At 58.7% G+C, this 22,023-nt stretch overlaps 1 protein-coding gene across 2 annotated transcripts; it reads right to left on the bottom strand.

Moving 5' to 3' along the window:
- Positions 1-1,127: 1,127 nt before the first annotated feature.
- Positions 1,128-20,002, bottom strand: CDC42EP4 (CDC42 effector protein 4). Of its 2 annotated transcripts, none has more exons than XM_080678272.1 (2): positions 19,869-20,002; positions 1,128-3,885 (listed from the first exon to the last, which is right to left on the bottom strand). In XM_080678272.1, the coding sequence occupies exon 2, from the start codon at positions 3,779-3,781 to the stop codon at positions 2,717-2,719; it is 1,065 nt and encodes a 354-aa protein (XP_080534398.1). In that variant the 5' UTR covers positions 3,782-3,885; positions 19,869-20,002; the 3' UTR covers positions 1,128-2,716. The 2 variants fall into 2 exon arrangements, with proteins under 2 accessions (XP_080534398.1, XP_080534399.1); XM_080678273.1 differs by lacking the exon at positions 19,869-20,002 and adding an exon at positions 8,706-8,816.
- Between the last annotated feature and the right edge of the window lie 2,021 nt (positions 20,003-22,023).

Raw genomic sequence — 22,023 nt, 5'->3', positions numbered from 1 at the left:
TCCGCTCCCGACTCCTGTGTCTCAGCCTCGTCCCTCATTAGCTCTAAGGAGCCAGTCCGGGGACAGAGGAACATTTTAATTGTGCTTCTCACTGCTTCCCAGGACGAGGATGAGTGCCGCCCAGATTTCTCTGTCGACGCCAGGGAGAGGGACAGGGTTTCCAGGGACTCAGCCACACGGGCCCCCACATGGAGGGGCGTGCGTGGGGCATCAGCTGGCAGAGCCAGCCCTGCCCAGGCGGATTCCTCCTCTCAGAGATGCCACGCGGAGGGGAAGGCAGGTGCCAGTGCCAGGAAGGGAAGGTGGTGAGGCAGGTGGGTGGGGGAGTCGCCGGGTCCCCACCCAGGGCAGACACACCCCTGACCTCACTTTCCCAAGCAATGGAGCTTCCCGGCGCCTGTGAGTGATGAGGCGAATGTGTTTAAAATATTTTTATGGATTTCAGGGAAGAAGGGAGAGGGCAGAGATAGAAACATCAATGATGATAATCATTGATCGGCTGCCTCCTGCACACCCACCCCCTACTGGGGATGGAGCCCGCAACCCGGGCATGGGCCTGACCGGGAATTGAACCATGAGCTCCTGGTTCATAGGTCAATGTTCAACCCCTGAATCACACCTGCCGGGCGCAGAAGTGTTTTGAACCAGCCACGTCCTGCCTCCATTACTGGGTGATTGGAGAACGTGGCCACGTGGCTCTCGGCGCATGGAATGGGGACACGAGGCTGAAGGAGAACACGCCACCTCTAGGCTGATTTTCCCGGTCAAAGGGTAAAAGGCACCTGCTGTGTCCTGGTGGTGACACATCCCGTGTGTGGGCACCTGGGGCTTGCCAGAACACAGCCTCCCTCAGGTTAATCGCAACTTTGCCAACACCAGGCCAGGGACCACGTCTGCAGCCTAGCCCCGTGGGAGCAGCAGGATCCCCCCGTAACAGGCAGGGACGCTGAGGCACAAAGCAGCTAAGCGCCCAAGGGCCCCCCAGAGTCCCAGAGCCCCTGAGGCCTGCCCAGGCCCGGAAGGCACTGCGAGAGAAGCCACCTCCGGCCCCCGAGGACCCCACCCTCACCCCTACCCACCCACAACCTGAAGTAAACCCTCCCAGAAACAGAGGTGAACACCAGACAGACTATAGGGCTTTTTTATTGTTGCCTCGCTGTTTTAACAATTTCATGAAAAAAATATACAGTTCAGAATCTGGGACGGACCACCGTCAGGATGGGGTTCAGGGGCAGCCAGCGGGGGCTGCGCTACTGGAAGCCGAGCACCCACGGGGCTCTGGGATCAGGAACAAGTTAGTGTCTGAGTCAGGATCTGGCAGAAAATGGGAGGCTGGAGCGGCCCCCCTTCCCCGCTGGCCGGATCCTGCGGTAGCCAGCCCCCCTTCCCGCCCCCCCCCCCCCACCAGCTGCCAGGGGACAGAGGCAGTGGGTCAGCCTGTTCCCAGGACAGAAAAGCCATCATCAGTTAACCCTGGGACTCACACCCAGGCTCCTCCACAATCCCCTTGAGCAGGCTTAGAGGACGTTGGCTGACATCTGCATTTCAGAGGAACAACGAATAACTTTTCAATGTAAGTGTGTTCCGTATGGCGAGGGGGCACACTTACACTGAAAACCGATCCTTTTGTTTTGTTGCTAAATCTGGCCGCCCTGGTACCTCTATCCTCAGGGCCCTTGCCTCAGCAGCTGGCGAGAGGCCTGGGAAAGGAAGAAGTCGTGGGGAGAGGGTGGAGAAGAGGGAATAACTCAGTCCAAAAAAAAAAAAGCTTTATCCCCCCCCCCCCCCCAGGGATGATATATTCCTTTAAAAAAAGTCACTTTTCAGAAATATTCTAATACACTGGACACCTTCCGCTGTTAATAGCTATGGGGGAGGGGGGACTTGCACGCAGACATGCACCCCAGACCATTCTAAGTAAAGTTCGGAAGCACTGAGTAAAAAGTGTCTGAGAGGGTGTTCCCTCTGATGGCAGATCTATCGCTGCTCCCTATGCTGCCCTCAGAGGCTGCCCCATACCAAGAAAGAGCGACAAAAACCCCAGGGGGCCGCGCGACCACGAGAGTCCGTTCCTAGTGTCCTCTGGCAAGGCCCCGTCCCCCAAATTCAAGAAGCCCAGGGCTTCCGCTCCCCGCCCTGTTCTCCTCCCCAGGAAGGGGCCGAGTTAGGGTTCAGGGCTGTCAGTCCGGCTTTCCTCCAAGGGGCTCCAGGCTTCCTGTGCTGGGGCAGGCGGGGGAGGGAGGGGCCGGGACGCGTGCCCACCCCAAGCTTCTGGTGACACATATTTACCGGGGGCGGGGGGCGGGGGGAGTCACTGCTGGGCCACAGCAGGAGCTCCAGGGGGGCAGGGGACGGAGGCGGGGGCAGGAGAGCCCTGGCCAAAGGTCGCCCCTGAGCCGACCTGCACCACTGCAGGCGGGAACCCAGGTGGACATCTGGCAGCCATTTGAGGCCAAGGTGGAGAAAAGGAAACGATTCCTGCTGTAAGAACACAGCCCCGTCCCACGGAGCTCAGGGAGGCCGGGCTGTGGGACAACGTCAGGCACCAGGGCCAGCTCCCCAAGTCCTCCACGGGCCCCAGGCTCGGCCAGCGCCCCTCATCCGTGAGGCCCAGGGTTCGTGGCAGAAGCCAGGCTCTCGGCTGCCCCTGAACGGGAAGGGGGTGGGCTGGAGGCAGGGAGACGGGGCCAAGAGCGTGGAGCCACCTCGGCCGGCCTCACACTCGGATCTCATCCTCCTCCTCCTCATCCATGAAGGAGAACTCCTTGTCGGGCTGCCTGGGGAGAGGGGCCCGGGCCTTCTCCGGCCCCTGGAAGGCGGGGCTGCGCTCTTCCAGGACGCTCGAGGTGCAGCTGGACAGGGAGCTGCTGTCCCGCGTGGTGTGGCTGCCCATGCTGCGGGCGGAGCCGGGACTGGGGGCGGCCGCCGCCCAGCCCTCGTCCTGCAGGGCCTGGGGCTGTGGGGGCGAGTCCTGGCTGGCCTTGCCTTCCTGCCTGGATGGGAGAGGGGCCCCCGACCCAGAAAGGGGAACCTTGGGGAGACTGCCCGGTTCCTCGTCGCCATGGTAACCTCCATCCTCTTCCTCTGGATCCCACTCCTCCTTGTTCATGATGCTCAGGACGTCGCCCAGCATGGAGGGCCCCAGGTCAATGTGGAAGGACATGATGGACTCGGCGTGCTTCAGCCCGAAGCTGGCCTTGGGCATGACGGGCAGATCCGTCAGGTCCCCGAAGGCCCGCTCGTCCAGGAGGGGGTCGAGGGAGTGGGGGGAGGTGGCCCCGTTCCGCCGGAGCGGCACCTCCTCCACACGGGCCGCCTCCGGGTCACCCTCCCCGCCGTTGGCCTTCTTCACGGGGCTGGACGACAGGCTCTTGGGCAGCTTGCCGGCGCCCCTCTCCGCGGCCTCCTTCTCGTTCAGCTGGGGCAGGGACATAGCATTCTTGACAAACAGGGCCGAGTCCCGCAGCGAGCCCAGCATGTCCCTCTGCTCCCGGTCCCCCCGGGTCACCGACTGCGACCGCTTGCTGCCCCGGAACTTCCGGGACAGGAGGCTGCGTTTGGAGGACGAGGTGGACGCCTGCTCGTCCAGAGACTCGCCCTCCAGCTCCCCAGCCTTGCTGTTGAGGAAGGAGGTGTCCCCAAAGGCGTCCCCCGCCCGGCCCACGTGCATGGTGTGGCGGAAGTCGCCCAGCGGCGCGCTGATCATCTCGGCCGTGAGGTCCACGCGGGAACGGCGCTTGGAGTGCATGGAGCTGGACACCAGCTGCTTGAGGATGGGCATCGTGCCCAAGGGGGTGGAGGCAGGGCCTCCGAGGCTGCAGGTGAGGCTGGCGTCAGATGTGAGGTCCGGCGGGTGGAGGGGGCGAGGAGGAAGGGCTCATAGAGCTGCAGGAAGACAACAGCAGGAGAGGGTTAACCCGGGCTGGCCTCCTGCACAAAAGCCCATCTGCCAGCACGAGGGCTGTTATTCAAACCCCGGCTCCCACCCCAACAGGCTCCCACCCCAACAAAACAGCAGGACAGGAGCCAGCAATCAAAGCTCTAACCCCGCCCCCTTTCTTCATCCACAGGTTCTCAGGGGCGGGAACTGCTTTTTGCAAAGCTGTTTGGAGTTCAAGGAGCCGCAGACACACATTCCCTGAAACCTGAGAGAGAGAGAGAGAGAGAGAGAGAGAGAGAGAGAGAGAGAGAGAGCGCTTTCTTCCAAAGGACAATACCGGCTCCCACCCTCCACACCTCCGCCCAGCCTGGATGCTGCCAGAGCAAATAGGACCGTGTTTACTAGTGAGGAGGTGGAGGTGCAGCCCCGATGCCACAGGCAGTGCAGGAAACAGTCAGACGGAGCCCAGGACTAGGCTCCTCTGAGCAGCTCGTCTGGAGACACGCGGGCAGTCCTTCCTGCGGTCTGACCTCAATCCCTGTGAAGTCAGTGGACACCTCAACCTGAGTCACCGTCCTCAGAGGAGGGAGAGGACAGGACAGGCCCCAGGGCGCTGCTGCCTGGCACCTCAACCTCCGTGGGCGGCCCGGCTCCCTTTCTGAATCAGAATTGGGGTGCGGCTGCAGGATTCACAGAACCAGCTCCCCAGCCTTGCAGTCCTTGTTGGGTGTCCCTCAAAGGAGGATCCTGCCTGCGATGTCTCCATCCTGGGGCCCAAGCTCTTTGTCAAGGAGCCACCCTCTGCCCCTGGGGGAGATCAAGACTGGGAGACTCTCTCCCAAATTCTGTAATCACTAGGGGTGCAAGGAGGCAGGGACCCCAGATGACCCAGGTCCCTGGGATCCGCGGAACAACAAAGGGCCACCTGAAAGCATGAGGCACCACCCAGGCAGCGCCTGGCAAGCATCAAGTTCAAGTTCAAGTTCAGTGTTGGCGCCAAACTGGCCCCTTTCTCTCAGGAGGGATCCGCCCCAAATGCTAAACCCAACAGCACAGGACCGAGCAGGATGGGGAGAGATGGGCGCAGGGACTTAGCAAAGTATGTGGGTGAGGGGGGTGCTGGGTCACCAGTCCTGCTAAGAGCACCGTCTCAACAGCACCCTCATTGCAGGCCCATCCTTCCCCATGCCAAATTCAACCCGTGGGTGCCCCCCCGCAAAAAAAATTCTTCCTCCCTTCCCACCCCGCAACTCCCAAGCTAGGCCACCGCATCCCACCTGCCCCCTGACATCAGCCCAACAGGTCTCCCTGCTCATGTCCCTTTCTAGTCCATCAGCTGAAACAAAACCCTATTGGACTCCCCAGGGCAGACCCCTGGTCCAGCCATCCGTCGCTGCATGCCCACTCAATGCCGCCGCGCCCCTACGCCCGCACTCTGCCCTGGCCCCCGAGCCTCTCTCTCCTGGGCTCCAGGACTGGACACACGCAGTCCCCGCTGGGATACGTCACCTGGCTCACCCAGCATCCTTCAGGGCTCCGCTGAGACGCCACTTCTTCTGGGAGACCGTCCTTAGCCAGGTAGAGTCCTGCCCGCCTCCTTCCCTGCATGTGCCCCCCCCGCCCCCCAGCAGGCACAGTTATACTGTCCCACCGCTGCCGGCTGCACTGCAATCTCCCGCTGGGCTGGGAGCTTCCAGAGCGTTCCGACAGGACTGTTCACCGCCGGATCCCACCTTCCAGTGCATAGCACAGCTGGTCTCAAGCACCTGTGGGAAGGCCCAGGCCTCCCCCCTCCCCTCCCCAACCCCAAGTTTCTCCCTTTCGCCTTCTCAAGGCCAAGGACAGTGCTGGCTTCGCTTCCGCCGACAGCCCGGCTCCAGGCTCCCAGCCTGACCTCTCTGTGTCCTCTAACCCCATCCCACGCTCTGCTCTCCTCCGAGCCCAGCTGCTGAGGCCAGTCTCATGGCCCCCCCTGCAGCCAGTGCCCCTCCTCCTCACAGGCAGTCACACTGCTTGTCACTTCAGCAAACAACGTTCTCCAGGTGGGCGGTGGGAGCCAGGCCCTGGGGCAGCCCTGCGACCAGCAAAGGTGAGCTGGCTGGCTCAGCGCCAGGTGAGGACCATGCCGGAAGGCCTTGACATGACCCACTATGCCGGCAGTTCTTCCTCTTTGCTCTCTTCTTCCTCCCACCCAATCCTAGGAAAAGCAGCTTCTCCTACCCTGCCCTGCCCCCTCCTGCTGCCCACGCCCTGGGACCTGACCTCTAAACAGTGAGCCGGGGTTTTCTATGGAGGGCCAGTCAGTCGAGATTTCAGCTCTGCGCCTAAAAGTGGCTTTGCCTAGCCATGCAACTGTCTTTGCAGTAGGAGAGCAGCAGGCGACTCTATGCGAACAAACGGGTGTGGCTGCGTCACGTCCCAATAAAACTTCATTTCCCAAAACCAGCGGCAGGCCGGGCTTCGCCTGTGGGCCATAGCTGGCTGACCCCCCAAATTTGACACATGAAGAGCACTGGCTTTGGGGTCCTCCCCACACCACTGCTCCAGGCCTCCGGGAGGTAGCATCCCAGGTCAGCTGCCAATGCCCGAGGAGCAGCCCTCCCCACTTCCGGCGGGGGAAGGCGGAGTCCGGAGAATGGAGGAGCCTGGTTGCTCCCTAGAGAAAGTTCTAGTCTAACCCTGGAGCAGATTCTGGCCCCTGGAGCCCGATCATGCCTTGTGGTGGGGCTGTCCTGTGCGTTGGAAGATGTTAAGCAACATCCCAGGCCTCGACCCATCAGATGCCCATAGCATCGCTTCCCCAGCTGCGACAAGCAAAACGTCCCCAGAAATGCCAGGGGTCATCACCCCTGGTTTAAGAACTGCTGCCCCGGAAGTGAGACCACGCGGGTGAAAAAAAAAAAAAAAAGCTTGTGAACAAAGGTAAACAACAAACAGGAAGAGAAAGAGAGGGAGCGGGGCGGGAGGGGACATGGAGTCAGACTTGCGGGAACAGGGACGGAAAGCCCAGAGTCCCGTGAGGGTTTCGATGAACAGGCAGGGATCCCCAGACCCAGAAAGCAACTTGCAGCCTGTGGTTTCCAATCTCAAGTGCTTGTTAGAAAACAAAAGGAAAACCGCAGGCCCCGCTGCCCAGGGCTCAGCGCGATGACGCAGACCCCGTGGCCACCCACAGGGACTGGGTATCCCGGCCACATGGCCACAGGACAGGGGGTCCCCTCGCGGCACATCCTCATGGCAGGGCTATGCAGTGGAGTGACGGGTCAGCAGGGAAACCCCTAGACCAGCCGCGGGACACCCAGGGCCCTGCAGGGCCCCACACCCCAAGAAGGCAGAGACAGGTCTGGCCTCCCTGGGGGCGGGGGGCATGAGGCTCTGTGGCGTGTGCAAAACCGACCATCTTCCACATCCAGCATGAAAAGGTCCCGAGAGGTGGGGCCAGTGGGGAGGGGCTGCAGGCCCTAGCAGTCCCGGGGAGGGGCTGGGGCTCTGCCACCCTAGAGCTGGAGAGCAGGCTGGACAGGCCGGGCTTGAGGGCTGGTGGGAACTCATGGGGCTGTTTTAGGCCCCCGAGTGACAACTTCATCCTAAGCTTCTCACGGAAGGATCTGGGGGTGAGGAGATGAACACGGACTCAAATACAAGCAGGTGACCCGGGCCAGGCCTGGGGCCAGTTCAGGAGGCCCGGGCGCCCTCCCTCCCCCACAAGGGGATCTGCCAAGGGCGCCGTGGCTCTGGGAGGGGGTGTGGCTCAGGGCCGTGACTCAGCTCTGGGTAAGTGGCTGAAATGGGCCTCAGAGGCCACTCCCCAGAGCCGGTCCTGGGCAGGACACCCCCACCCCCACCCCGGAAGCCACATCCCACTCTCCTGGCAGTGACCACAGCTCTCGGCCTCTCCCAGCCTCTGGTGGAACCAGATTCCTCTACCCTCGGCCCCACTGACCACAGAACATTCCTTCAAGGCAGAAGCAACTGAAGGCCAGGGCCCTGGGAGGTCCACTCAGTCCACACCATGGGCTCAGCTCTGCTCCAATCCCATCCTGGGACCAGAGACTCACCCTCCCCCCGCCCCCCCCCCCTGCCGCCAGTCTTCCTATCAGCTTGCCCTGCAGCCAGTAGGCACACAGCAGGCCAAGCTGGCAGCCTGGCCCGCACAGGAGACAGTCCCGGGGCAGCCAAGCAGGCCTCCCACTCTCCAGCTGACCCGCAGCTCACCCTGGAACACACAGTACACATGCTGACACCCACTGCCTGCCCAGCCCCCTCCACAGGTTCCCGGGCTGTTCCAACCCTCCACCCGATACCAGCACCCAGGCAGCGTGGCTGGACAGAAGCGGTCTCGGGCACGGCGTCATTCGTGGCTGGAATGACCACAAGAGGCTTCATTCATTACTCTTCTTTTTTTTTTTAAGATGTTTGTATTGATTTCAGAGAGGAAGGGAGAGGAAGGGAGAGAAACATCAATCGGCTGCCTCCTGCACAATGGAGCCTCTGGGGATGGAGCCCACAACCTGGGGATGGAGCCCACAACCCTCCAATGTGCCCTGATGGGGAATAGAACCGTGACCTCCCGGTTCATAGGTCGAGCCACACTGGCTGGGCCATTTGTTACTCTTTCTCTGTCTCTGCCTCGCTCTTTCCCGCTCCCTCTCTTATTTACTGCATACCCATAAATTTTCCCATATTCCTCTGGGCCCTGGAGACACAGCAGTGAAAACAGGGTTGGCCACATCCCTGCCTTCCCCGAACAGAGTGTGTGTGTGGGGGGGGGGGGCGGGGGGGGCGGGTAGGGAGCCAGGCTGTAAACAGGCAAACAGAATGGCACCTCGCAGTCCTCACTGTCCAGACGGAAACAAGGTGATGGTGCGCGGGCGATGAAGGGGCACCTGTGAGCTGAGAACCGAAGGATGAGAAGGAACCAAGGCTCGTCCAGAACATTCGGTGGAAGGAACAGCATAGGCAAAGGCTCAGGAGTGGGAACAAGCTTGTGATGTTTGAGGAACAGACTGAACACCGGATGGAGGGCCGGGGCCTCAAGACAACCAGGAGCAATTTCTAAGCGAGCAGGTCATCCAGGCTGCTTCTTCCTCTTTTTCTTCTTCTCTATATATTTTTATTGATTTCAGAGAGGAAGGGAAAGGGGGAGGGTGATAGAAACATCACTGACGAGAGAGAATCACTGATCGGCTGCCTCCTGCACACCCCACACTAGGGATCGAGCCTGCAACCCGGGCATGTGCCCTCACTGGGAATCGAACCGTGACCTCCTGGTTCACAGGTTGACACTTAACCACTGAGCCACGCTGGCTGGGCCACTTTTTGAAGGTAGAGACACCGGTAGCTGTGAGGGCCCAGATGGAGGAGGAGAAAAAGGACAGAATCAAAGGGGACCCCGGCGCCTTTTTCCAGGGGTGGGTCTCGCCGGGTGGGCCATGGACCCTTCTCTCTGGGACAACCGACACGCCACCACCAGGGAGAACTTAACTCGGCCAGAACGGGGGAGGCATTCCGCTACCAGGTCTGTCCACTGGAACAAAAGGGGGTTGTGCCAGAAACTTGTCGCCAGGGGAAGAGCCGGCGCTTTCTGGAAAGCTCAGCAGCCTTATCCTGCGAAGATAAGAAGTCCCCGGGCAGGCGGAAGAGTGTTTTATTCCACCTGCAGACAGGGCCGACGGCAGACGTGAACGGCGAGCCGTGTGACGCCCTGGCCCACAGAACCACATCTCCCGCTCGCGGGGGACCCCGTGGGGCTGCGCTGGGCTTCTGGCTGACTTTAGTACTTGGCAGAAGTTTTAGCTCCTCCACAAGCTCCGTCCAAAACCCTCGAGTTTGAAAGTGTCTGTTTGCACCTGAGCCCAAACAGCCACAATTTAAAAAAAAAAAAAAAGCTCAGGATGGGAAATGATCAGCATTATTAACAAGCCTGTGCCACTATCGGTGTCAGCGTCTCCTTAACACACCTGGGTGCAGAGCGACCGCACGCTCAGAGACCGAGAGACTAAATGAAGGGACTTGCCCTAGGTCATGGACTAATGCCACACCTGTGTTCTCACACCAGGGCGCTAGCCAGGCAAACAGCCACAGCACATAAACAACCCGGAACACGTAATTCACGTGTGTATAAACATACGTCCACAGGCACCCATGCACACGTTTATTCGTACAGGTTATTTATGTGTCTATTGTCCCTCCGTGCATCGGAGAATAAGGCTTCGTCTCCCCGTCTGTAGGACTACCCCATGCAAGGCAACGTCTTTTGAGTGCTGGTGTTTCCTTCCCGCATCCGCCGTGTCAGGGGAAACCAGGGGGCTGAGGACACCCCCAAAAGAACTCACTCCCCAACAACTGCTTCCTGATGCCTGAGCTGCCTCAACTGAGCAGGAGATGAGATAACGATCCACCCCCACCCCGGAGACTGGCCCATTTCCAGTGACACTGAAGCTCTAAGCACGGGTGACCCGAGGAGGGATGCTGTCCCAGAGACCGTGGGCAGGTGAAGGCTCTGCTTCTGCGACTTCTACAGGCCTGCTGCTGGCGGCTGCAGGGAGCAGAGGAAAGGAGAAAGGGCGGGGGTCACACAGGACAGCCAGCGCCCCCATGCTGCAGACCGCCCGGCCAAGCGCAGAGGCAGCTGCATACCAGGCAGTGCTGGGATGTCGTAAATGCATGCCCCCATTTTACAGGAAGGGAAACCGAGGCTCAGATGGGGTGACTTCCCTCCCTCCCTCCCACAGCTACTAAACGGTAATTTGAGCCCATTTCTGTCGGCCCTTGAAACACATCATTTTTCTGTAGGAGGTCACCCCGCTCCGGCCTATTCAATGGCCACAGTTGAGAATGTGCACCCCGAGGGAGGGGGTTTTCCAGGCTCAGATGGGCCCCTCCTGACCTGGATCTCATTCCAGCTTCCTGCTCTGAGGAGCCTCCCCGCCCTGAAGCAGCAGCCTGGCCTTCCCCGCATGGTTAGGAGCGGGCTTGGCCCAAGGCCGCACTTCCGGTGTTTTCCATGCCTGTCCCGCTCCAGTTGCCAGCCTGTGTCACTTGGTACTTCCACCTGCCAAGACGACCAAAACCCTAACCCAAACGCTCTCCCGAAAATCTCCCAACCCCGGCGCCCCATGCGTGCTCCACCCTCCCCGCCTGCCTGCCAATGCAGACCTGGCCCATTGGCCCGGGGGTGCCACTGGCGAGTCACACGCTCTGGCACATCCCACTTCCTGGAGATAAATAAACATTCTCTGCTCCCGTCCCTCTTCCTGGAAGAAAAGGAAAGTGAACGAGGCCCCGGTTTCACTACCTGCTTCCCGCTGCAGCTCACACACACTCCCCGGCAGGGATGCTGGGAGGCGGGAGACAGGAGTGTGACTGGGGAGGGCTGTGACCTGTCCCCGGTAATCGGGACACTAGGTTCTTGTCCGGCAGGGCTCTGAGGGTGCTCTGCACAGGGAGGAAAGAAACAGTCCAGGCCAGAACTTCTCAGCGACTTCCACTCTCCGCTGCCTCTCTAGAAGTTATTAAATAATTTACTCCTTCTGTCCGATATGGCAGCCCCGGCCTTACGTGGCTAAAGAGCACTCGGAAGGTGGCCAGTCCAAACTGACCCGTGCCGAAGGGTACACACTGGACTTCAAAGACTTATACTAAAAGGAGGAGGTGAAACAGCTCATTCACATTTTTATATCGATTACACATTACGATGATAATATCTATAAGAATAGAAGTGTAATATGCTAATTAGACCGGGTGGCAGAACAGCAGAGTGACTGTCCGGACGACCTTCTGGACCAGGGGTGGGCAAACTTTTTGACTCGAGGGCCACAATGGGTTCTTAAACTGGACCGGAGGGCTGGAACAAAAGCATGGATGGAGTGTTTGTGTGAACTAATATAAATTCAAAGTAAAGGAGCGGAGGGGAGAGCAAGAGAACCCTCCGCTCTTTCGGCTCCGCGGGCCGGATAGAAGAGCCGAACGGGCCGGATCCGGCCTGCGGGCCGTAGTTTGCCCACGGCTGTTCTGGACGAAGCTGAGGCTGCGAGGGCTGAGCCCCTTGCACGAATTTCGTGCATCGGGCCTCTAGTTTGGAATAAAATGGGTTACATAAAATGTTCAAGGCACCTATTTTGTTTTACTTTTTATGTAGCTATTAAGAATGTCAGCTATCCACGGCGCTTGCACGATCCTTCTATTGCAGAGTGCCGATTTAGACATTTCCCCCTTTTATGGGACAAGCAGTGCTTCCCCCTGTGGAGGAATACATAAAGCCAACCATTGTTTACATTTGGGTGAAAATATGAACATGTTAGTAAATCATGTTACCGTATTTGAGATTAAATCCTAATAGCCTCAATTGTACATCCACTGGGCCCCGGATGGATGCCAGGCTGTTTCATTTCTGTTTGAACTCTGTAACAAAAGTCCTTCCAGCTAAGTCTGCTCAAGTCCTTAACGATTTCCGGAGGATGCAATACTTCCAAGTGAGTAGAATTACTCTGGTTTCTTCTTGTTGACTTGTTCCCCAGAAGGTTTTACCCCGTTACAGTCTCACTGACATGGGATGAACACAATCACCACCACCCTCACTTGGAATCTGCATTTCTTTGTTTACTAACGAGGGTAATGAGCACTTTAAAAATTGATTTTAGAGAGAGAGAGAAAAACATCTACGCGCGAGAGAGATACATAGAGATGGTGCCTCCCTATGTGTCCTGACCGGGGATCGAACCTGCAACCTTTTGGTGTACAGGACGATGCTCCAACCATCTGAGCCCCACCGGCCAGGGCGAGCTACTTCAATTTTTGACCATCATGTTTTGCAAAAATGTCTGCACATTTATCAGCCACCCACTTACAGATGGTGATTTGGCTGTTTTCATTCCCAGAGAGTGCTTATTTATTTTTGCATAGTCAGATCTGTTTTATGGTCTCTGGCTTTAATATCTTGAAGCAAAGACACCCCCCCACTCCCAACTTTATGGAAATATTCACTTCTAAAACTATCAGGTAATTTAAAACTACTCAGGAAAACAATCTAGAATGTAGCACACCAAACTAGCGATGCCTGTGGCATGTAAAATTGTGGGTGGTTTAAAATAAAAAATGTAAATGTAACAATAAAGTAAGGTTACCGATTCCTTATAGAATTGTTATATGAGTTAAGTATCAGATGTGAAATTCTTTTTATCTGGTAGGGTAATATCCCACCTTCAACGTTTTTCTACAAATTCCTTGGCGTTGCTGTTCCAGATGGACTTTAGAAATAGGTTATTAAGTTCCAAAAGAAATCCTGATGGGATTACAGTGGAATGGAAAGGAAGCAATAAATTAAATTGGGAAGAACTGGCCTTAGCACAACCTCAAGCCCTCAGATCCATCTATTCAGACATTCTCCATTAAACGTTGTGGGTTTTCCTCCTCCGAGTCTTACACATTTGTCATGTTTATTCTGGGTTATTTTATGGTCTCTTATTGTGAAGGGGTTTTGCATCCTCCCTCCCCTTGGCGCTCAACTTTTCTTTTTAATCCTCCCCTGAGGAGAGAGGTTCAGGGAGAGAGAAAGAGAAACATGGATCGGTTGCCTCCCACACGCACCCTGACCGGGAATCCAACCTGTGACCTTTCTGTGTACCGGACAGGACGACCCTCCAACCTAGCCACAACAGCCAGGGCTCTGATCAACTTGATGATTAGATGGCTTTGCATCCTCTGCAACTAACAGTAACTCTGCCCCCGCCACTCCTCATCCTTAAATGGTTATATTTGCTACAATTGCGAATACAATGTTGAATAATACCACTGACTGGAACATCTCTAGAGGTTCAGGCATTTGACGTGATAATCTAACCCTCATTCTTTAGGACAGTAGCCACGAGCCACACGGGGCTGTTGGGTACTTGAGGTGTAGCCAGTGAGACCACGGAACTCCATATTTTATATTACTTAATTGTATTTAATTTTAAATGTAAAAATCGATGCTTGATTTAGTAAATGGAAATCCCAAGTATGTTGAAAACAGCTCGGGTATGTGAATCTACTTTTTCAACGGTACATTTTAGGGAGTCCAAGTTCCGATTGCCTATGAAACTGAGCATCCAAATTGAGATGCGCTATGGGTATAAAACACACACTGGATGCCGAAGCCTTTGTATGAAGACATAATGTAAAATATCTTATTAATATTTTTCTGATTACATGGTGCAATGACAATACTTTGGATGCACGAGGCTAAATTACACATTCAAGTTCATCTCCCGTCGGTAGTTAACATAAGAAATGAGAGCTGTGGAAAAACACCTCCCATGGACTCCAGGCAGTCATGCCCTCCCTGCCCCCGCCCCCCCCCCACCCCGCCCCGCTGGGTCCGGGAGGAAGTATGAGAAAGGGAACTAAGTCATTGAGCTTTGACTCCGCACCAAGCCTTATTTTGATTAGACTGCCTTTAAAAAAGTCTACAAGTAATACACGGTCTTGGCATTTGAAAGACTTTATCTCATGTATATTCTTCCAAACAGTCCCATGGAATTCTTACCATCACCCCTATCCTACACATAAGAAAACTGAGGCTTAGGGTTCAGTGATTTGCCCAAGTCACAGGGCTGCTGAGGGCAGAGCAGGGAGGAGTCCAGGTTGCCTGATTCTGAACTCTGGGCCTTTTCTCCTTTTTCCGTATCTGGGGTATCAGGAGGGTCCCAGCATTGGGCCCAAGCCCCTGAGGTCCGATGCAGGTTACGGCTGCAGGAACACCCACAGGACGCATAATTTTGCATAGAATTTCAGGTTAAAATCTCTCTGGTCTGGTCACCCCATTCCTCACCATTTCAGGGAAAGTACAGGTAAGTCGTGGGAAATACAGATCACCCCTCCCCCTGCAGGGAACTCCTCCAGAGCTGGGAACGGGCCCCTCTCCCCACTGTTCCTTCACCCTTGTCCCTGCATCCACCTCCCTCCTCACCCCAGAGCCCGGGCTGTGGGCCTGGGGACAGAAGCAGCGGGAGGGGAAGGAGAAGCCCCCGCCTCACTCTGGGGGCGGGGGATGGGGGGGGAGGGTGCTGGCTCAGAAGGGAAGGGAAAGGAGTGAGCCAAGACCTGGGAGTGACAGGAAGCGACAAATCAGAAGTCAAGCCAATGAAGAGCCGGTGACTCAAGGACATTTTTGCAACTTCGCTTGTTTACAGGGCTCTTCCTGGAGAGGCATTCTCCCCGCCTCCATAACCCCCCCCCGCCCCCCACCAACCACCACCGAGCCCGCCCCCACACAGGCCACCGGAGGGCCAGCCAGGAGAGGGGAAGGCGAGCCCGGTGGGGGGGGCCCACTGCCTCCCTGTCTCCTCGCAGCTGGGTCTCCCTCCTCTGGGAGTGGCTCCCCCTCACCCAGGGCCTCAGGAGGAAGCGGCTGGGCTTGAAATCAGATCTGCCAGGCCCGGTCGGTTTCACTTCGCTTCTCCTGAGACCCGAGTGCTCAGCTGAGGAGTCGGGACTAAAAGGACACTCTGGGGACTCCAGGGGGAGCTGGGCGGCCTGCACTCTCTCCAGAGAGGGCAGCCAATCTGGCAGGTCTTGGTCCTGCCAGAGCATATAGTGGGGCAGGGGGTGGGGGTAGGGGCCTGAAGGGCAGGGACCCCCGGAGCCAGACTCCCCGGGTTATTGGAGCTGGCTCAGCCACATTGGGCAAGGTGCCTCCGTTTCCTCATCAGCTTTCAAAGGGATTGGTGACATGTTGAATGTCGGAGCCTTACTGTGAGGATTAAATAAACCAATGTATGCCAAGCCCTCAGCACCCCGTGCATAAGGGCTATGACGCTGGATCGCACGCTTGCTCTCGGCCACTGCCCTGCGCCTGCCCCTTGAAAAGTAGGAGAAAATTCCAGCATCTCCAGCCACACTCTGGCCATTGTCACTCCCTAAGTTCAAAGAGGACACGTTATTGACCTGGGACACGCACTTCCACTGTTGCCTGAGGACACTAAGCCAGTCTCCAGGGCTGATCCCTTTCCAAGTCCCTGGGGGTCCCCAGGATGAACTGTGGGGGAGACGGGGTGCTCCAAGCTTCTGGAGCCCAGGTGCAGACTGCAGCCCCCTCTGGCTTCCCTCCTCCCCTCTTCACCTTTCACCTCCCAGGAAGCAGGGCGATGCAGAGGCCCATTCTCGCAGGCAGGACTTAAACTCTGTCTGACTTCAGTTTGACCCGGATCAATGAGGTGGAGGTGAGAAGAGAGTTCTCCACCGTAACTCAGGATTTTGGGGGGCTCATGGGTGCTACTACCAGCAACAAATAATGCACAAAACCTCAGCACGCTCAACCCCCCAATAAAATACTGCCTTGTCCTTTGGACCTAACCAGGTTCTCACTACAGGTGTCTGAAAGTTGTACTGCCAGTCAGCCCTCGGGGTTCTCTGTGCTCTCAGCCTCTCTACCCCCGTTATTTGAGTGTGCACCCCATGGGGAAGGGGGGATCACCAGTCCCCTTTGGATGCTGCAGGACCCAGGCAACATCCTTTTTTAAAAATATATATATTTTTATTGATTTCAGAGAGGAAGGGAGAGGGAGAGAGAGAGAAACATCAATGATGAGAGAGAATCATTGAGGGGCTGCCTCCCGCACGCCCCCTACTGGGGATCGAGCCCACCACCTGGGCATGTGCCCTTGACCAGAATTAAACCCAGGACCTTTCAGTCCGCAGGTCAATGCTCTATCCACTGAGCCAAACCAGCCAGGGGCCCCAGGCAACATTCTAAGGAACAGTTGGGTGGAGACCACCAGTGCCCTCTTCCCAGCAGAGGAGGGCCCCGGATGCCAGAGCTGCTACCCTGGCCTGAGCCCCGAGCTGCAGGCTGGAAGGGCCTGGGGGAGTCTCCTAATCTCCTCACTGGAAGGAGGCCCAAGGCTCCCCAAGAAGCTATTTTCAAGATGTGGCTCAGGGACACAGCGAGGGAACGTGGGAGACCAATGGCTAAGCTTCCTTCACAAGGCGCTGCAGGCGGAGAAGGGCCACGTCCAACTCCACACAGGAGTCCCCGGGCAGAGCGGGCCTGGGGGCCCTCCCGAGCGCACGAGTCCTGGCTAGAGCTGGCCTTCGGGACCTCCGCCAGGAGCTCCGGGGTCTGGTTCCTTGTCCCAAGGTCGGAGAAGAGCCTTCCGGTACACAGGTCAGGAGCCCTGAGCGGGGTCAGCGTTCTCCGCTTCCAGGGCACAGTTGCTCAACCCCGTCCCTCCGCCCAAGCCTTATCTCTGGCATCAGCCCAGATCCTGTTCCTCCGAGGGACAGACTCCTCCCTCCCCCACCAGGGGACAAGCTCCTGGGAGCCCGTGGGAAGTCCTGCCAAGGAGGCTGGAGTCACTGCCCAGCAGCAATCCTGGGAGCTCTGGCCTCGGAGCCTCCACTCCCAACCTAATCAAAGGGGGTGTGGGGGGGGGGGAGAGAGAGAGAGAGGGACTGAGACTGCTAACACCTTGCCCGCCACACCTAGGCACAGCCTGTCCTGGCCACAGAAATCAACCGGCCACTCCAGCGTGGAGGGAGGAGGTGGGACTCCCTGAGCCAGAGCCAACCCCAGGCCCTTCTGGGAAGCTCCCGACGGGATGTGTCAAGAAGAGTCTCAGACCCTCTCTTCCCAGGTCAACTTCTGCCTGTGCTCCCTCGGCCCGGTTTTGTAGATAAGGTCAACTTTTGCATGGGCCTCCCTGGCTGGGTCTAGACAGCAGCATCAGTAAATGAGTGTGAGAGAGAAATGAGGGGGAAGGGGCAGAAATTCCCGAAAACGGAAGGCACACTCCAAGGAGAGGCCGCAGCTAGCCAAGAGAACAGGAGCACTCGGCCGTCGGTGGCCAGGGCCGTCCGTGGCCAGGGCCCGTGCTTTCAGAGGTATCTGAGGGGCTGGGACCCCCCCCCAAACCGCCACCTCCTGGGAGCAGGTTCATTTTTCCATACGGATCCCCCCACCCCAACCCTGGAAAGACCAGGAGAAGGAGCTTGGGTGCCTCCCAAGGTCCCCTGAACTCCTGTTGTGGGAAGGAGCAGCTGCCCTCAAGGAGGAGGGCAGGAGTGAAGTCCAAGTTGGGAGGAGATAAACCACTCTAATCTGCTGGTCACATGCTGTTCACAGGGCAGCGGATGAAAGCTGGAACCCCAGGGCACCCCCACACTCACGGCACCCTCACACTCACAGCGGGGTCCTGGCTACCCCACGAGGACAGAGCTGCACCAGGGGCCTGCAGTGCCTCCTTTATTGTTTCGGGAACCCTGAGACCAGGGAGAGGTCTGGCTGGGCCCTGCCCTGGCCCCACAAACTCCCCTTTGTAGGGGGTGGGGGGGAAGATCCACAGCGCAGCTCCCCTTTCCTTTGTGCCCTGTTCTTTGTTCTCTTAAAATCCAGTCCACCCTGGCGGTGGTCCCCTCCTCCACCCCAGCCTCAGAAAGGGGCGGAGGCGTGGGGCGTTATTAGAAACCCAGACTGTGCAAAGTTGCTTTGCGGGAGGCCCTCCTGCAACGGGCCGCTCATTGTTTACCCGGGCTGAATGGGGAAGGCTCGCTGTGGTCCAGATGGCTGCCGGGGGAAGGATGAGGGGCAGTCTCCCCTAGCACCCCAAACCCTCTAGAGAGGAGCAGGGGCTTCACAGCTCAGGGACCCTTTCTCCATTCAAAGGCGCAGACACAAGGGCAAAGAATGGGCACCGTGGCCGCCAGCGGAGGCCGTGGGAGCCGGTCAGATTGCAAGGGGCGACAACCAGAAAAGAAAAAGCATTGTGTTCCCCTCCATTCTCCCAGGGAGAGAAAGAAAACTTCCAGAGCCCGGGCTGCAGCCTCTCATCAGGAAACACAAGGAATCTGGTTTGAGTTAGCGGAGGGCACCCCTCCCCCCTGCCCCCGTCTCACGCACACCCCAGGCTCCGGATGGGTCCTCTCCCAGGAAGCCCGCCCAGCCTCAGCCCCCCGCTCCCGGCTCCCACCCAGCGCTCTGGGCCCGGGGTAGTCCCCGGCGGCGGCGGCCCAGCACGCGGGACAGCTGGTGGGGGGCGCACCAGGGCAGGGGACCGTTTTGTACCCCCCAGCAGGGGGGCGCTCCAGGGAGGGGGCGGAGCCAGAGACGCCCCAGCGCAGCTCCAGCGACCCAAGCCGGAGATTAAATTATTAGCCACCCGCTCTGGGCCCGCCGCCTCGCCAGGAGCGCTTGGCCCCGGGAGCAGCCGGCGTGCCGGTCCCTCGCGGAGCGCCCTCCCAGGCTCCCGAGGGCCGCCGGCTCGGCCCGGCCCCACCCCGCCGGCCTCTCCCGCCTCCGCTTCCCGGCCTTTCGGAGGAGGCTGGCGGGGCGCAATCGGGCGGGGAAGGAAGGGCTCGTCGGGGAAGGAGGCGGGAGAGTGTTTCTCGGCCATTCCCTTCCAGGCAGTTCCTTCCCTCCTTCCCCCTTTCCCCCAGGCCGGTGACACAGGCTGGCGTGTGCTGCAGTGTGTGTACGAGTGAGAGCGCGCGCACACGACTCCGCCACGGCAGGCGAATAATCCGGTTTTTTATTCATGGAGAACTCGGTGCACACACACGCCCCCCTCGGGGAGACCGCAGGCTGCGCGCCGCGACGCTGGTGCCGACACACACCCCGCGCCCGGGCAGGGGGTGGCCCTTAACGCGCGGGCCCCCATCCCACCACACCCTCATCCCCACCCCACCCCAGCCGCGCTCCGGCCGGTCCGGGGAGCCCCAATCTGGGGAGAGGAAATCACCCAGCTCTCCGCCACCCCGTCTTCCCCCCCCCCCAAACCCCGTTCGGCTCGGACACAAGGAGCCAGGCTCCCGGCCCCGGCCCTGGCCCAGCCACCCACGGACGGGCGCGGTGAGAAGCAGCGGCGCGGAGGAGGGGGTCTCGGTTCCCTGGTCCCCGCCCCACGCCCCCTATCGAGGCTTTCTCGATCCTTTCTGTCCCCCAGGAGGGTTCGAGCCCCCCACGCGGAGCGCACCGGGACCTCGCAGGGCGCAGGTGTCCGCCACAGTCGCTTACCTGAGTCCCCGGAGAAGCGAGCGCGGGGCGGGCTCCGCTGGGCTCTCCGCTGGGTGGGCTCCGCGAGGCGCGGGGACAGCCAGCCCATGTCAGCGCCCGCGTCTGTTTCCCTCCCTCTCCGGCTTCCAGGGCCGTAGCCGCGGGGACACTCCCCTTCCAGGCTCCGCCCGCCTCCGCCCCGCACCCTCCGCGCTGACGACGCGGCGCCGCCGCAGCCAATGGCCTTCGGGAACCTCAGCCCAGCCGCTCGGCCTCCGCGGTTCAAATCTGCGAGCCTGAGCCTTTCCGAGCTCGAGTGGGGCGGCCCGGGCGGGGACCTGGGCTTTGGGGGAGAGGGGTTCGGGGGCCCCCGCCTCGCTGCGCTCCCGGACCCAGTACCACCTGGGGCGCGACTCTCCCCAGGGGGCTCAACGCGAGGACCTCCCGAGGCTCTTCCCTTTCGGAGGAGCAGCGACCAGACACCCATAACCCCGGCTGCTCGCCCCTGGGACCAGGACCGGCGGGAGATGGGTGCCCGAGGCGCCGTCTGGATCCCGGATTCCATCCCAGACACACTGGAAACAGGAGGGCCTGAGGACCTGGCCTGGGGCGGGGTGTGAGGGGGCTGTCGGCGGGTGGCCGGTCTTTGATCTTCCTGCCTTTCCGACTTGCCCTTTGCCTGATTGTCTGCGGAGGCCAAGTTCTCCCAATGAAACTTTCTTAAATATATTTTTTATTGATTTCAGAGAGGAAGGGAGAGGAGAGAGAATCATTGATCGGCTGCCTCCTGCACGCCCCCTACTGGAGATTGAGCCTGCAACCCGGGCTTGTACCCTTGACCGGGAATCCTTCCGGGACCTCCTGGTTCAAAGGTCGATGCTCAACCACTGAGCCACGCCTAGGGGCCTCCAAGTGAAACTTAACGGGGCTGAACTCCCGAGTCCCAGGGTCTGCATCCTAGGCAGAGCCGGCCTTGGATTTGATTCTTTTTAGAGAAATAGCTTCCATCTGTAATGGACAACCACCACCCAAGGCCCGCAGTGGATTGTTGCACAGGAGAGAGGACACAGCACAACCTCAAGGTTCCCTTGCTGTTAGCCGCTCCCCACCTGGGGTTTCAAGGAAGGGGGTGGAGGTAGAGGAGGCTTCAGGCTCCCTCCTACCAACGTGGCCTTGGACGTGACCCTCAGTGGGCCCTTCCCGCTGGTACTTCCCCTCTTTGCTGCTAGTTGTAAACCCTCCCCCACTCCTCGCGTCAACCATTCGCTCATCCCAGGTCCCTTAGAAACTCAAGCCTTATCTGTCCCAAGAAAACTCCCAGTTCCCGGTTCCTGGAGGCACTTCCGCCCTTCTCTTTCCCAACGTTTAAAACGAAGTATTTTGTCTTTAGAACCAGCTGGCTGCAATCTGTTCCTTTCACAGGTGTCTGGGTTGGCCCTCCCAGTTAGATTACATATCAATTGAGCAGATCCCCAGAACAAAGTCCTGCGGCTCTCTGGGACTGTCCGCCCCTTCTGGAAATGCCCCTTCTGGAAATGAGCGTCCTGCCTTTGAGGCCCCTTCCACCAACATGGAGCATGCGTTGAGGTTTGCCTGTGGTTGTAGGAAGCCGGATCTTGCCCTCAGGAGGCCCACAGTGGACACAGGCTGCCCAGGGAAGGAGCTGGGATGCTGCTGCTCCTGCCTGCACCACTAGGACCCCGGTGGGAGGCTCATTTTCTCTGGGATTTGGGATCCCAGACCTGGGAATTTGGGGAACCTCCTAGGTGTCCACTGAGGCGAAGTTGTAGACTAGAGCTCTCTATTGATAAGCAGAGGAAATGAACGACAACAACAACAACAAAAGCCTGCCGCTTGCATAAATCACACCCACCTTGAAATTTCTGGCGAGCTCTAAGCCCTTGACTCCGGAGAGGGATTGCAGTTCTCAAGGGCACCTTCGGGGTCATTTGACCTATAAAGCCCTTAGGCCTGGGCACACGTCTCTGCCCGTCCCAGGTGCCCGGCCAGCCCCTGGACTTGGGCACACGTCATCCTTATATCCTTATAATCTCCCAGCGTGTGTTAGCGTGGGGTTCTGGGCACTGTAGCTCGAATTGTTCTGCCCCAGCCTCCCCAGGATCCGTCCCATCAGGTCATCCTATTTCCTTAGAGAAAAGCTGGAGGCCCCGCTCCC

The sequence above is a fragment of the Plecotus auritus genome (genome assembly GCF_963455305.1).
Source record: "Plecotus auritus genome assembly, chromosome: 7".
Classification (NCBI taxonomy): domain Eukaryota; kingdom Metazoa; phylum Chordata; class Mammalia; order Chiroptera; family Vespertilionidae; genus Plecotus; species Plecotus auritus.
The sequence above is the reverse complement of the archived record's forward strand: the minus strand, read 5'-3'. Positions and strand labels throughout refer to the sequence as shown.